General features: G+C 40.7%; 1 protein-coding gene across 2 annotated transcripts; it reads left to right on the top strand.

Annotated features, from left to right (window-relative positions):
- Positions 1-7,040: 7,040 nt before the first annotated feature.
- On the top strand, positions 7,041-14,354 carry IL22RA2 (interleukin 22 receptor subunit alpha 2). 2 transcript variants are annotated; one of them, XM_069851944.1, is made up of 6 exons: positions 7,041-7,378; positions 8,304-8,451; positions 9,239-9,417; positions 10,647-10,816; positions 11,231-11,409; positions 12,462-14,354. In XM_069851944.1, the coding sequence occupies exons 1-5, from the start codon at positions 7,282-7,284 to the stop codon at positions 11,384-11,386; spliced, it is 750 nt and encodes a 249-aa protein (XP_069708045.1). In that variant the 5' UTR covers positions 7,041-7,281; the 3' UTR covers positions 11,387-11,409; positions 12,462-14,354. The 2 variants fall into 2 exon arrangements, with proteins under 2 accessions (XP_069708045.1, XP_069708044.1); XM_069851943.1 differs by having other exon boundaries at positions 7,051-7,378; positions 8,301-8,451.
- Positions 14,355-15,017: the final 663 nt, after the last annotated feature.

The raw sequence follows: 15,017 nt of genomic DNA, 5'->3' as shown, positions 1-15,017 counted from the left end.
TCAAATTAAAAGCGTGTGCTGACATTTTTCTTACTGTTAACTTCTGCACTAAAGCCTAAATCTGTTTTTGAAGCTTGCTCAGTCATGGTACATGTGTACTACATGCTTAAGCATTCTTGCAAATGAATAGAAAACACTGAGAGATACGTATAGAATATTTCTGTGTGTGTAATTGTATGTAACCAGTTACTGTATACTACTTACTAAATGTATTAGCCTGTAGAAGAATTAGCTTTAAACTAAGGTCATTTCTCACTTATTGAGTTCTCCTTTGGGTGAAATACCACTCACTCCAGGCAGCAGTGGAAGACTGACTTTGAGGATGAGATTTACATCCCATTTGTTTTGAAAAAGGTCTTTGGTACAGGTACAAGGTGTTGCCTTTGCTATACTCCAGGTTATTTTGGAGAGGGGTGAGGGCTGGCAGACAGGAGCTCTTTGTGATGCACTGATTCTAGGTAAATCATCAACTTTTCTATTTCTTTTTTACCATTTGCCACTATTGGCATAGCCTGCAGTAATTTCAGTCCAGTTCTGTTGCTTGAGCTTGGGGATTTTCATTCTGTTCTGTTTAAAAACCATGGACGAACATTAAATGCTCACACCATTTCAATGGATTAATTACTACAGAGCAAGGAAAGCTGTGCTTCCTTGAAACTCTACAGATTACTGTATTTGAAGTTTAATAATCTTGATAGTGAGCATGTGGATTCTTATATGTATCATGGAAATGAACTGTTTGCCTTTAAGTGTCATGCTAATGACACTGGAAAGAATGTGGGCTGCCAGTAGAAGAACTCTGGTTTCACTTGTCTGTCAAACGTAGAACATACAGTTTGAAAATGTTGTCTACTCCTGATCAACACATTTACTCCTTCTGAGTAGCTTCTTAAGATGACAACTAGTGCTTTTTTCTTGGCTCATTCCAGTAAGAACAATCATACCTTAAGAATTCAGATTCTCCTGGAAATGGCAGTACAGATTGAGCAAAGTCAGAACAAATGGAGAGACTTGAATTTATACTGTCTGCATTAATTGAACTTAGAACCCAGGCTCTGTGAGTTTTAGTAATGTATTAGGGTTTTTATTGCCCTATTATGAATTGCAGTCAAAACAGTTGTATTTTCTGAGGTTTTGAGTATTTTTATCTCAGTGGATCACAGTATTTGCCTTACTTTCATGTTTTCTAAATTGCCCATTTCTGTAACTGGACAGTGACAAGGTAGCTGATTTGGCTGAAAACTGATTTTTTATTTATTTTGGGGGCAAAGATGTTTTTTCTACTGTCCACCCACAGCTTAAAAAAGAAAATGTGTTGCATGCAGAGAAAACAAAGAGCTATGTGTTCTGCCGAATTAATCCTGCAGTTGTCAAATATTTGCAACATATGTGCAGTAGACCAGTAAGCAGCAGCAATGTCGGGGCTGATCCAGCTGTTTTCTGTGCTGACATCTGTTGAGTAGCACAGACTTGGAAAGGCTGCTTAAACAAATTATGCCCCTTCCAAAAAAACCCTTCCACAAAGAGTATCTAGAATCCCTTCAGACTGAAAATACAGAGTGAGAAGAATAAAATCTTTTAAATCCACTGTATTTCTGGGTATGACTGTTCTGTTTTACGTTTGGGGGTTTTGAGTGTTTGGGTGGTTTGTGTTTTTGTTAGTGTGGCCTGTTTGGTGTGGTTTGGTTGGCTCTTTTTTTGCTAGTTAGTAGCAGCTCAGTTAATTACAGGAAGAGTGGAAGGCATATACAGTCCCTGCAGTTCCATCCCTGAAGATGGGAACTGTATGTAGTGCTTGTTCTCTTCTACCAGATATGGGAGGGTTGAGTCCTGTGACAACAACTGCCAGGATTGCAACCTGCTGCAAATGTGATTAAATGCAAGGTAAGTTATAACAAGTAAGAAAGAGTTGCAAAAGCTTGGCTGAAAGTCTGAAGGGCAGTGCTGGCAACTGGATGGAGGCAGAGAGCACCATTGCCATTCCTCGGTCCCTTCTTCCAGGTGGGTTCATCCCAGGAATCAATCTGGCCTTATATCAGGCAATATTATAGTACCTGTTTCTCTCCCACCCCTGACAAATCTTAATACAAATTGGAACAAAAGACTGTGGATTTGGGTGACTACTGAGTGTCTCTTTCAGCTGCCTCCAGGGTTTGCAGCAAAGTTGGCAATTTCATTTGAGACATGCTAAATTTCATTTCCTGTAAGAAAAATAATATGGAACAAAAATATTTGGCAAATAAGTATCACGGCATAATCTAAATTTTCTGCCTAAATGCTCATGATGCAATAAACTTGAAACTAACACCTCTGAGAAATGTGAAAAGCAGTTATGCTGAGCATGGAGGATTCTGTCCTGAAAAGCTCAGCGTGCCGATTCTGAACACCAGGAGACTATCAACACAGGGTCAGAGACATTGTATTTGGGTGGGGAAGGCTCATAAAATTACAATATGTTTACAAATGCCATAGTCATTTGGAGATGATGAAGACTGCTGTAGAATATGGTATTGTTCTAGAGTTCACACTTCTTGGATGATGCAGAGATGATACAGAGAATTTGAAAGACCACTATAGAGCTAGCTGCCAGCTGGGAAGTGTGATGCTTATAGAATTATACTTGCAGAAGGGACGAGTGAAAGATGGGAGGAGTGAAAGATAGGGGGAGTGGTTTTCTCTTTTTTTTTTCCTCTCTTTTTTTTCCCCTTTCTTCCCCCCTCTTTCTTTCTTCCCCCCTCTTTCTTTCTTCCCCCCTCTTTCTTTCTTCCCCCCTCTTTCTTTCTTCCCCCCTCTTTCTCTTTCCCCTCTTTCTTTCTTCCCCCCTCTTTCTTTCTTCCCCCCTTTCTTTCTTCCCCCCCTTTCTTTCTTTCCCCCTCTTTCTTTCTTCCCCCCCTTACTTTCTCCCCCCTTTCTTTCTTCCCCCCTTTCTTTCTTCCCCCTCTTTCTTTCTTCCCCTCCCCTTTCTTTCTCCCCCCCTTTCTTTCTCCCCCTCCCCTTTCTTTCTCCCCCTCCCCTTTCTTTCTCCCCCTCCCCTTTCTTTCTTCCCCCCCTTTTCTTTCTTCCCCCCCCCTTTCTTTCTTCCCCCCTTCCTTCCCTATGCCATTAAGGTTGCCTAAGCAAAACCAACAAACTATGGAGTATTAATTGCATATGTCTCCGAGCTGGTGGGGTTTTTGTCTGTACATGATTTGTTGAGCAACCATCACCTCAATCATATAGCTCACAACCTAAAGAGAAGTAGGTCTTTTCTCAGTGGGCTTAAACAAGCTACAGCAATCCTTAGCAGTCAGAAAAAGAGAATCTTACGGCTTTGCAGGTAAGGAAAGACTCAGTTTTAAAAAGACTTGTCATTTAAATAAAAGGCTTTGAACCATTTTGGGTTTTGGTATTACCTACAGTTCTTAATGAACATTAGCATTGGACACTAACATTCTGGTGCAATTCAGTGTTTTTGCACATTGTTAAATATTGTATGTGCAAACAGTGACTTGCTACACAGCAAGCCTTCAGCAGATCTTCATCTTATTATAGAATGTTCAAATCTTTCACGATCAAGGTGTAGCTATGGCATTGGGAACTTCTAATTGTAATCTTTAAAATGTTGGGTGAAGCCCTTTAAGAGAGAGAGTTGAACAATTTGTACCTGTGGGCAGGAGGCAGTGGAGGCTCACACTGCAGTGGAAGTCAGCCTCTGGCTTCCTCAGAAACTTCTTTGTCAGAAACCTTGTGATGCAATGCCTCTTCCCTGAGGGGCTGGGAGAAATAAATCCAAAAAGTCCCTCCTGCCTGACTGGAGGGAGTTTCTTCTTTTTATTTTTTTTTTTTAATATATGTGTGTGTGTAGTAATTAATTTTTCCAGTCCCCATGGTGAAGGGCTGCCCTGCTGTACATGATGCACCAGCAGAGGCTGAGGCATTGCGTCCCTTCAGCTGGGAAAGGCAGCAGCTAGGGTAAGGATCTTACTGCAGTTGACACCCCTATAGACATTTGCAGAAAATACACACTTTTCTCTGAGGCCCGCAATCAAAACAACAAAAAGCAGCTGTCAGAAGTTGCAGAAGGCAAATCCCACTTAGTTATAGGAGGGGAGAAACTCACTGGAAGTGGTTGGTCATGGTAGAAGGCTGCCATCAGCCCTGCTCTCAGCGTTAGGCTGCACAGGATAACCTCCAGAGGCCCCTCCCAAGGCAGCTTCTTCTGTGAGTCTGCACTGGCTGCTTAGAGGGGTAAAAGACTGAAATCTGTGGCTCCAATTGAGAATAGACTTTTGGGTCCAGAATGACCATGAAAGACTTGTTTGGCCTCTAGAAGTATTGTGTCTGCTTTGGGAGTTTGTCCCCTTCCTTCATCTTCCTGCACTCTCATCTAGGTGTGTAAGCAAAACCCATCTTCATATCCACTGCCAAATATCAGCAACTTGCTTCCAAAAGGTCCAGGGTGGTGCTGCAGGAGCTGTTTCAGGGTTAAATTTTCTCCTTTTATAGATCAGAAACAACTTATTCAAGGGAAAAGTAAAAAAAAAAACCCAACACCATCAAGGTGGTGCTATCAGATTAGATAAGTCAGGCAGCTTCCAGCAAGAACATGCTTGACTTTTACCTCCGTGTAGCAATAGCCAGTCCTCAAATAAAGGTATCTGTTTACCCAGCATTCAGATTAAGTTTTTATTCCAGGAAAGAAATGATTTATTATGCCCATAATTCTGTGTCTGTTCACAGAAACATCAGTACTGCTGTTTCACAAGTGTTTGGATCAAAAAGATGCTTCAATGTAAAGCTAGGATGATGTTGTTACGTAACTACTGTGGATTCTGTTGGGGGAAGTAATACATTTTCATTTTCCATTTCTTCTTAAAGTACCATTTAGAGTATTTTTAAATAACACTTTTTTTAAAAAGTCCTCACTTATATTTTAAATGGCATTGCAGTGCATGCCATCCTATAATGTTCCTCAAATATTTACATTTTTAAATGTCCCATATATTTATTCTATTAAATATATGTATGTACATGTCTGTATGTGTGTGAGAATACCTGGTTCTTTTTTGACTGTTGCTATTTTTATCACCCAAAACATAACTTGAATGATGAGTGGGACAGTGTTATAGAGGCTAATAACCTGGGGATTACCAGTGGCTGTTTCAATGATCACAAAAAAAATTATGTGAAGAGTTACCAGTTATTTCAGATTGCCAAGCCTAATTGCAGATTAAGCTCTATCAGAGTGAAACGTGCAATAAACCCCAAGTTTTTCCAAGGAATAGGCAGTTCTTTCCCTGTTTCACCATGCTGCAGAGGAGCCTTTTATAGGCAAAGGGCAATGGGTGTGCTGGCCCTCAGCTCTGCATTCATAGGCGGAACCATCATTGAATTATATTGGCAAAGCTCCGTGTTTCAGTTCCTGGCAATGGGCTGTTACATGGGGTGCGGGAAGGTGTGTTGGTACAATCAAGAAAGCAAATATATAACCTGAGCCAAGCATGACTAAACTTTGATGACATTTCAGTCTGGTAATTGGTCTAGGAAAGTTCCCTATTCCCATACTTGAGCTCATATAACATGATGAAATACAAGTTACATTTGGTGTGGGGAACTACTTAAAGGTCATCAGATTTTGAAAATGTGTTTGGGAAATGGATAGATAAAAATTTGCAGCCTGTGATGGCAGAATAGACTTTTTGTGTTCTACCTCCATTTCAAGTCTTTTTTCTTTTCTGCATTTCTTCTGAGTTCGTTAATTCCCTTAATTGAGTTAACTAGTTAATTCTTCAAAGCTACATATCTAGCATTTTAATGTATCTGCTGCAGGTTTAGTGCTTCAATAATAAGATAGAGTTGATCAGCTGAACTGAGAGTTTGTGCCTGTGAACGTGACCAAGGCCAGATTCTTGATTAGATGTTGTCCAGTTTGCTGAGTGTAACAGGTTACTTTTAAATTAAAAAAAAACCAAAACTTCATTTGAACCAGAACTTGCACTTTTTTGACTTACAGGTGTTTTACCTCCACTTTTCCCCAAGTAAAGCTGATTGTTAGGCCATTTTTTATTTCTGCAGACAGGTAGTCTTCATCTCCGTAATTTCTTTATTGGGTGTTGTTACACAGTGCTCCGCTATGTCATAAAAAACTTAGGTTTTCTCTTCTTGCTTGTCAATGTGAGCTTGCAAAAGGAGAATGCCTCCTGACTTTTGCCCAGATGTGCTAGTGCAGGAGCAGCAAAATACATATGTATGTTAGCTCTGTGGAGATTTTGAGGAGGGAAGAGTGAGGGGTAAGGCTGAACAGGAAGGCCTGAAGCTTCCCAGCTGCCTCCAGCAGTGTCACATATACTGCCAGTGACTGACTTGGTTGAACTTTCCATACATTCCAGGAGCATAAAACCCGGCTCCCATCAGACAGGCACGCAGGTGGCATTGAATTATTTACAAACATAAAGTGAGATCCAATTTGCTAGAGGGCTCCAGCATCCCCAGCCCTAAGGTCAGGCTATGCACCTATCAGAAAACAGGATTCAGAGGACAGCAGCAGCAAATGCCACTATCTGTGCGGACAGAGTAGCAGCACACCCACATCAGGCTTCGATGCATGACTCCAGGCAGTCTGAAAGTCCAACGGAGAGGCACTTTGGCCCCATGGGCTGGGCTCACCTCTTCATTCTATGCCTTGAGGCTGGCAGTGCTGCAGCATCTCCTAGCATCTCTCCAGCACCCAGCACGATGTGGATGCACTGTCCAGCGGCATGACTGGCAGCAATTTCATGACCTCTCATTCCTCCAGTGATATATGCCTAGATGATGCCCTGCCACAAATATGCCTGCAAACTCCATTTGCCTGCATTTGACCTGAAGACAGACCCCCAAATCATAGGTAGGTCTTTTACATGTTCGCAGTGAAATCTTGTGTTCTTCAACTCTGAGCAGTTAGTGAGCTAAAAACCAACCAACCAAACAAATAAATAAAATAAGAGTCTTAGCATGGCAAGCGAGCAAGCTTGTGTGATAAATTTATGGGATAAAGCAACATTGTCAGACATCATTTGGCAATTAGTGCCTAAAAAAAGGACCTTTGTCATGCTGGTTTGCTTTGTAATTAGTTGCAAAATCCAGAGTGACTACAGCTGCCAAGTAAGAACAATTCCTTATGTTTAATTTGAACAACTAGTATGTTTTTCAGCTGAATTAAAGAGAAGACAAACTGGGGATTTTGGAAACTGCTGCACATAAGGGGAACTCTAGAGTGTTTAACAATTACTTCCTCATAAGACATGCCCAAGAGGAAGAGAGATGCTTTTCAGTCATGGAGCTGCTCTCCTAAGCATGAGGGGGATCAAGCTTTCCTCTCTCTGCTTACTGATACACCTGCTTCAGGATGAGATAGCTAGTAAGTAAAGACTTTCTGCTCTTTTCCTGTGTGGGGAGTAGGGGTGCTGGCTCTGTCAACGCATCTCTGGATGAGTCAAGAAATCTCTGAATCTTTTGGTGGGTTTCAAAATTCCTGTCATTTCCAAATTAGTCTGTTATTTTATCTTTCAAGATTATGAAATGCAGCTAAAACAAGCACATTGCATATTGAATTTATCCATAGCTATATTATAGTTTTGATTCAATTAGTACGAGTTTTACTGTATTCTGTGATATGCTAGGGGTAAAGCTACAGTAATATAGAGCCGTATGGGTCACAAAGCCCAGAAAAATTTTAGCATTTGGATGCTTCAGGGAGGTTGTTAACTGATTGTCATCTGTAACCATCACAGTTTGAAAACAAATTACCTTAAAAATTGACTGGCAGATTTTTCCAGTAGTACAGACTGGAAAGGCAGTGAGTCTCAGGTTATTTTTTTATTAGGCAAGAGCTGATAGACACAGTTGTGGCAATTGTTAAAACGTCTATAATCCTTATAGGTTAAAGCTGTGATAAAGTGGAGGGGCAAGAGGACTCAACTTGAACTGATGTGGCTGCTTACTGCAGGCTACGTGAATTGGTCTGAAAGGTTTGTTTTCTGGAATGTCCATCAGACGTCTTTCACAGCAGTTAACTCACCAGGGGAAAATGAAAAAGCAAACAAACAAACAAACAAAATAACCAAAACCACATTGAAGTATTCCTTTCACAATACTAAATGTGTTTGTTTTGTAACTGCTAGATCTGGTTACCGTGACTTAAAAAGTTTCAAACATGATATCCAGGAGATTTAATTTCCCTGCAATTTGTGAGTCAAGAAACCTAGTGAGCTGTAGCAATACCCTCCTGGAGGAATATGACTGACAAACTCATTATGTTATTGTTCCTTATTTTTTTGCAGCAGTCCTAGTTTTGGAAAACCAAGACCTGCAAGATTTGATTAAGCCACAGAATGTCGAGTTTCATTCGTTAAACCTCAACAGCACTTTGCATTGGCAACCTGGGAGGGCTGGAGAGGCAAGAGAGACATTCTACTTTGTGCAGTATAAAGTGTAAGTACCAGGGGAACTCCAGCCTCGTGCTGGGCTGGGGATTATCCCTGCTTGGCACATCAAAGGGATTTCTTAGATGACAAGGGTCATTCTCTCCATACCTGGAGAACAGCCATTGCCAGCTCTCAGTTGTTGCCTTGCTTACTGACACCCCATTAGGGCATCTTGAACAGCCCAAGGCAGGCAGGGAACAACCGCTGCCAATTACATGCTCTGCACCCTCATTCCACTGTAGAGATGCAGAAAAACTTAGTTTGCAGGGGACCCCTGGAGTTCGCTGGGTCCAAACCTCTGCCTGAAGCAGGTGTGCCTAGGTCAGGTACTTCTTCACTAGAATATTTAGGTTATTTTGATGGCCCACCTTGCCCATGACAGTGGTGGTGGGTACTTTGCATGGCAAACTTGAGGCATTGCTAAGGGCTGATCCTCAGAGGAGATATGCTCCTGTTCCTAGCATGCCTGTTGGGAAAATGGTGGAAACCAGCATTCTGCCCATCATTGATTATGCCAGCTAGGCCAAAGCTTGCCCACCTCTCCCAAGAAATAAGGGTGCAGTGGCTTCCTACACGACTGGTGAACCATGTCTCTGCTTTACATCTCTTTCAGAAAAGATGGAAGCCTATAGCTCCCAAACACCCATGGAATCAATTTGCCATCAAATTGAAGAAGAGAGTTAATTTCCATGGCAAAATGCTTGTCAGTACCACTGAGTTAAAACGGCTAAAGATCTACATGAACTCCACAGGCTCTCGCTAAAGCTTACATCTTTCCTCCTCTTTCTCCATAGGTATGGGCAGAGCAAGTGGCAAAACAAAGATGAGTGCTGGGGAATTCAAAATCATGTCTGTGACCTAACAAATGAAACCTCTGACATCCAAGAGCCTTATTACGGCAGAGTGAAAGCTGCATCAGCTCACATCTATTCCAACTGGAGCCTCAGCTGCAGATTCACTCCCTGGCGAGAAAGTAAGTACAAACATATGGCTCTCTCTGAGAAAGGAATTGTAATTTGTAAATGTGAGTAATCCTTTTCTAGCTACAAAGCTGCACCAAAAGAAGTTGCCAGTCAATAACTTACAGGTGAAGGGTTGTGATAAAATAATTTTCCCCACACTTGGATGCCAATCTATTATGGATAAGTAGATACTTACCTACAGTTAGGGGATCAGAAATGCCTGGCTCCTTTTAACACAAGCCATTCTTCAAGACATGTAATTAGACAAACTATTTTCCGATGGTTTTGTAGCTGCTGGAAGGACTGGACACAAAGTAGAAAAGAAGGAAACATTCCCTGCTTGAGGGGAAGAGGGAGAACGGAGCTGAGCCATCATCCTACTTGCATTTATGTGTTTTCCTGACTGCAGTGTATTTGGAAAGGTTATGAACAAAGCTTTTGGTTATTACAGTCGTTATAACGCCATAGTATGTTAGAAATTGGTGGACTGGCAAAACGTTGAACAGTATCAATGTATCTATCAGTAAATTCCTTGTAAGTTAACCAGTTTTCCCACAGTGGTCAATGCAAAACTGAATTGTAAATGTCAATGCAGGTCACTTCACAGCCCTAAAGTGCAAACTACCTTGAGCCTCTTGTATAGATGAAATTACAGACTGTTACATTAAACTGTACCTTGCAGCAGCAACAGGCTATCTTGCTCTGTGACCCTTCCTCGTCCTGGACAGACACAGGAGGCAGCTATCTCCCCACATCTTGGGGTCTGCATGGGTCTGTAGGCATCAGTTCGAACCCACAGCTGTGTTTGACCAAGCAGAGTGCAAAATTTTGAAAGTAACGATTGAAGCTGCACCCTTCACATAACTGAAATTGTTGAAATAACTGTTTTATGCAGTCCAAGCACAGAGAGAAATATGGGAGAAAAAAAAGAAAAAAAGGAGGGCAAAAATCCAAAGCATTTTGCTTGACCAGCCTGCAGTCAGCGATATGCAGCTCTGAGAGGTCTCAAAAAGTTTGGCTTAAACATAGGTTTACAAACACAGGAAATTTCATCCTCAAAACATCCCAATCAATAAGCAGCAAGAAGTAAGGATTTACAAAGTGGCCCTTTAAGAGTAAATATAGCATAACGTATTGTTGGTAAGGAGAATATTAAATCATTGAATGGATTCAAATTGCGTTCTGTGAAACATTATTAATAAACTACAATCATGTTAATATCTTTGGTGTTTTTCCTTAGCTAAGATAGGACCTCCGACGGTGACTGTGGTTCATAGTACCAAATCCTTAACAGTAAAGCTCCAGGCTCCACTTTCTCCTTATAAAAGGAGGAGAGGCAGCAAGATACCAATGACAAATTATTATGATCTGATATATCAAATCTTCATAATTAACAACTTACTAGAAGAGGTAAGCACATATTTAGATATGAACCCTTTACCATTGAAATGCAAGGAAAGTGTGGGCACACATCTCTTGTTTTACAGTTGAAGTTGTTCACCGGGAGTGTGAGGGCATTGGTGTCTGGGAAAGTATTTGATAACAAATTAAGCTTATTTTTCAGGAATTGAATTTGAATAGAGTTGTAATTCCTCCCTTTATTGTTTTCCATCAACTTATTATTTGTATTCTAAGGCCTAGATAAGAGAAAAAAAGAACAGGAAGGGAATTTTAGAGGGAATTTTCTTTTAAAATCATATATTTTAATGTTGTTGACTTTGTGCAAGTCTACATGCCACTCCACATCCCCAGTTCTTACCAAACTTCAGTCACTTGCTAGGGCAATGTGCTTGACTGGCTATTTTTAACCTGCTCTGTCTGAAGCAACACAGAGTCCTGGTGTATGAAGGAAAAGACAAGATTATTAAAATAGAAGATTTGAGGCCCGGAATCAGCTACTGTGTTGAGGCTAAAACATATATGCCAGCACTGGACCGCAGCAGTGTCTACAGCAGCAGGCAGTGCACCATGCTGCAGTGACAGGGCAGGCACCCCTGCAACAGGTAAGTCACTAGCATAGTTTTCATTGGCAATCAAGAGCTATCAAAAGCAGACATTCTCCAAAAGAAGAAAAAAGAAAGGGGGGATAGCATAAAACCTGCCATCCCACGTGGCAATATTAGCCAGAGTTCTTACATCACCAAGCAAGAATGACACAGCTAAGGAGATCAGAAGAATATTGTGGATAAGTATTTGCATGCTGGCATGGTGCTCAGAAATATTTCCCTCTTCTCCTTCTTTAAAAAGTTATACACAGTATTGCTCTCATTAGCTGTTATTGCTGTCAAATATTTAACTAGGAAAAGGAGCAACCTTCAACTTTATTAACATGCAATTCTGCTGCAAGCTCTTCAATTTTGTTCAGGGATTTATCTGATGTATTTAATTCAAATGATTCTGTCCTTTTCTTTCATGGCCATTCTTCAGATAGAATGTGTTTAAAAATAAATCAGGTTTCAAATTTCATGAGCTTCCATGAGCAAAATACAAGAGTTAGCCCAATTAGGTGGTCTGAAAAATCTGCTTCTTTATTCACCTCAGTAATTAGGCTATCTTCAGGTATTATATGGCCAGCAGAGAGATTTACTATCAGTTCGGCCTTGCAGGTGCCGAGGCACAGAGTGTATATAGACCTAAGCCAATGTTGACTTCAGTGTCACTAGCTTTAGTAAGCTGAGATTTGAGTCCTTTCTAGGGTTAACAGAAGAAAAGTGGGAAAGCATCGAAGTTTAAACCTGTGCTTCTCTTCTCAGCTTGGTACCCTAATGTTGAAGGATTTTTCTATCTTGTGCTTCATAAAATGATGCATAACATTGGTCTCTCTTGAGACTTGATCAGTAGGTTTAGGGAGCTAGTTACTAGGTATTTTTCTGCATTTTTGCTTATTTTGCCAGTACTGTTAAAGGCTGAGAGCTCAGGTTAGAGCCGGTCTGCTGGACGACCTGCAGAGGTACAGGAGGGATGTGGGCAAATGGCATGTGTGGCATTTTCAGTTAAACTGAATACCACCCAGTTTAAATCTGCACTTCAGTGGCAATTCTCTTTCTCTTCCCAGTTACAAGAATTATAGCAGAAGATGCCTCCCATCACAGATCCAGCTGTAAATCAACTTCTGTGGTCTATGTATGGAATGCATACCTGGACACTTCTTAAATTAACCTTTGCTGCATTCAATTATTTGATTCACCAACATTATGTTATGCTACACAAAAGCCAAGGATACTCTGTATGTCCTATATTACAATTTGAAATTATATCTATTTGCATTTAGAAAGGAAATAGTAATGTACTGTAATAAAAAGTAAAGTAAAAAAACACTTGTGAAAACATCCTTAAGATTGTTTCTATGGGTTTTCTCTTTTAAGTATTGGTATTAATTTACAGTTTAAAAAAGAGAAGCTTCAGATATTTTATTTCTTCTGCAAAAGATGCAACAAAAGATAAAAAACACATCCTTTCTTTAAAATAGGAAACATATAGTCCAGGAGCATATCTCAGATTCATAATGTCTTCATAGTACCCTCAACATAATATTTCTGACAGTGAAACCAGTAGGTAGCTAGGCAGGAGCTCACATAAACTGAAACAGAAAAGATACTCACTTGTAGTTAATGACAGTTAAATTGAAAAGACCTCTATTTCAACCATTTCATAGTAAATTATGAATGGATGCTGGCCTCCATCTGTGATTTCTACTGATTTTACTCCTTTAAGTCTTCATTTCATGAGTGAAAAGATTTTCTGGGCAATGTCTTGGTAGATACCCAGTAAGCTACCCCAGGATGGAGAGATGAAGTGGCTTTTCCACATCAAGATATGTAACTAATGAGAATCTTAATACTTAACTGCATTCTATTACTGCAAAGTAAGTGAGAGGAGATGAGAGGGGGCCAGACACAAGAGGGCAAAGCAAGCCCTGGGAAAAATGAAGCTTCCTGCTACATAATCTCTGTACCGTTTTCCCTTAATTCACATACACAAAGGTGGATTGCATTAGTTTAAATAACCAACTTTGAGTTCACCTGAGCCACATCCAAAGCATTTTTCATGGTCTGTCACCACTGCCTCACCTGGAGGCAAGGCCACTGATAGCTGCATCAGGATGCTGGCAGTAGGCGTTTGAGAGGAGGCTGTGCTCAAGTAAGTGAATGCTGGTCACTCTCACCTTCACCAAAATGAAAAAAAAGCATTACATATTAAATATTCCCACTATCTGATTCTAACACATCATATATCTGAATGACTAGATGTGAAGGCATCTAGCTGCAACCACATTTCTTGTCCATAAATTCAGGTTTCCTTCACTAAAATTCCCTTTTTGCTCCTCTCCCATTTTTCCAATTGTTTCACCCCACACATATCACACAGTTTCTTAATTTAGATAAATTTCTGAAAGAAACTAAATCTCTATATTGAACCTAGTGCCACAACAAGTCTCCAATCCAGCATTGCCGCGCCACTCCTCTTGCACTGGGCAGAACCACAATAAAAACAATCAGGCAAATTATTAAGAAATAGCCTGTCTTATATTTCAGCAGTGCTGACTTCGTCCATTTATGGGTTATCACAGCCTGAAAACAGTATCTGCAGTAATTCAAGTTTTTCTCAAATTCACTTCTTTCTTTGGGGCAACTCATGTCATTGTTACATGAAAAGAAATATTTAGTAAGGTAACCTCTACTAGCACTAGTCAGAGACCAGGCTCCAATAATACTGGATACTGCACCTATGTCAGATGAAGAGGATGAAACTGTTTAAGACTCTCAAAACTTAATGACATTAAAAAAAAAAAGAAAGAAGCAGAGTCATAAAGTTGCCTGAAGTGTTCAGACCTGGCTAGAAGTACTGCAGCTGCTATGCTATGGATCTATGGAAACACTGAAAACCTGAAATTATGCAAAATGTACAGTGCTTCTACTGGGAAAATCAATAAAACCTTTGAAAAATTCTTGTGCTGTTCTGTTTGCTAGCCAGATTTCACTTCCTCAGCAGTAATGCAGGCTTACAGAAAACAGTGCAATAGCTGCAGGAATGAGCTGCTTCCACTCTGACGGCACCAGGATTTACTATCGCCAACCCCATGATATTCTGCAAATGTCAATTTTCTCTTTCCATTTGAAATGCAAATTTGCTTTCATCTCTGCTTTGACATAATTTTACTGGGGAGGGGTTTCATAAAACGCCTGGTGCTGTATTTTTTCTCTGCAATCAGTGGTAGTGGCATGTTCTCAAGACATGCTCCCCAGGGCTCACAGGATGGGGGTTCTGCCTGTAGAGGTACTTTGCTGTAGTTTACACCACTTGGGAGTAAACAACTTCTTTAGTGCCTTAGCCTGTATGCTGCACTGCTGTTTATGACTCCATTAGAATGGAAACAGAGGAAGAGTTCTCCCAGGCTCTAAACTATAGCTGAGGCTTTCTTGCTGTTTAGAAATACCTGGAAAAGCAAGCTCTGGCCCTTTTTCCCCTTCATCCTTGTCGACACAGGGACCATGTGCTGTAGGTCCACCTCTCCAGAGCTGCCTGTGATGGTGCATGGCTCCAGTGGTTAGCACACATGCATATCACTCAAGGCAAGACACCTTTACATTGTCGATTTATTCCTTCTGAC

The sequence above is a fragment of the Phaenicophaeus curvirostris genome, chromosome 2 (genome assembly GCF_032191515.1).
Source record: "Phaenicophaeus curvirostris isolate KB17595 chromosome 2, BPBGC_Pcur_1.0, whole genome shotgun sequence".
NCBI lineage: Eukaryota > Metazoa > Chordata > Aves > Cuculiformes > Cuculidae > Phaenicophaeus > Phaenicophaeus curvirostris.
Note: the sequence above shows the minus strand (reverse complement) of the source record. Positions and strands in the feature narration are given on the sequence as shown.

Bases quoted from the DNA above. Each gene is read 5' to 3' on its own strand.
- IL22RA2 (XM_069851943.1), top strand. From the start codon at position 7,282: ATGCTTTTCAGTCATGGAGCTGCTCTCCTAAGCATGAGGGGGATCAAG. The intron at 8,452-9,238 runs GTAAGTACCAGG...CTTTCTCCATAG, and splicing joins TACTTTGTGCAGTATAAAGT to GTATGGGCAGAGCAAGTGGC. The intron at 9,418-10,646 runs GTAAGTACAAAC...GTTTTTCCTTAG, and splicing joins ATTCACTCCCTGGCGAGAAA to CTAAGATAGGACCTCCGACG.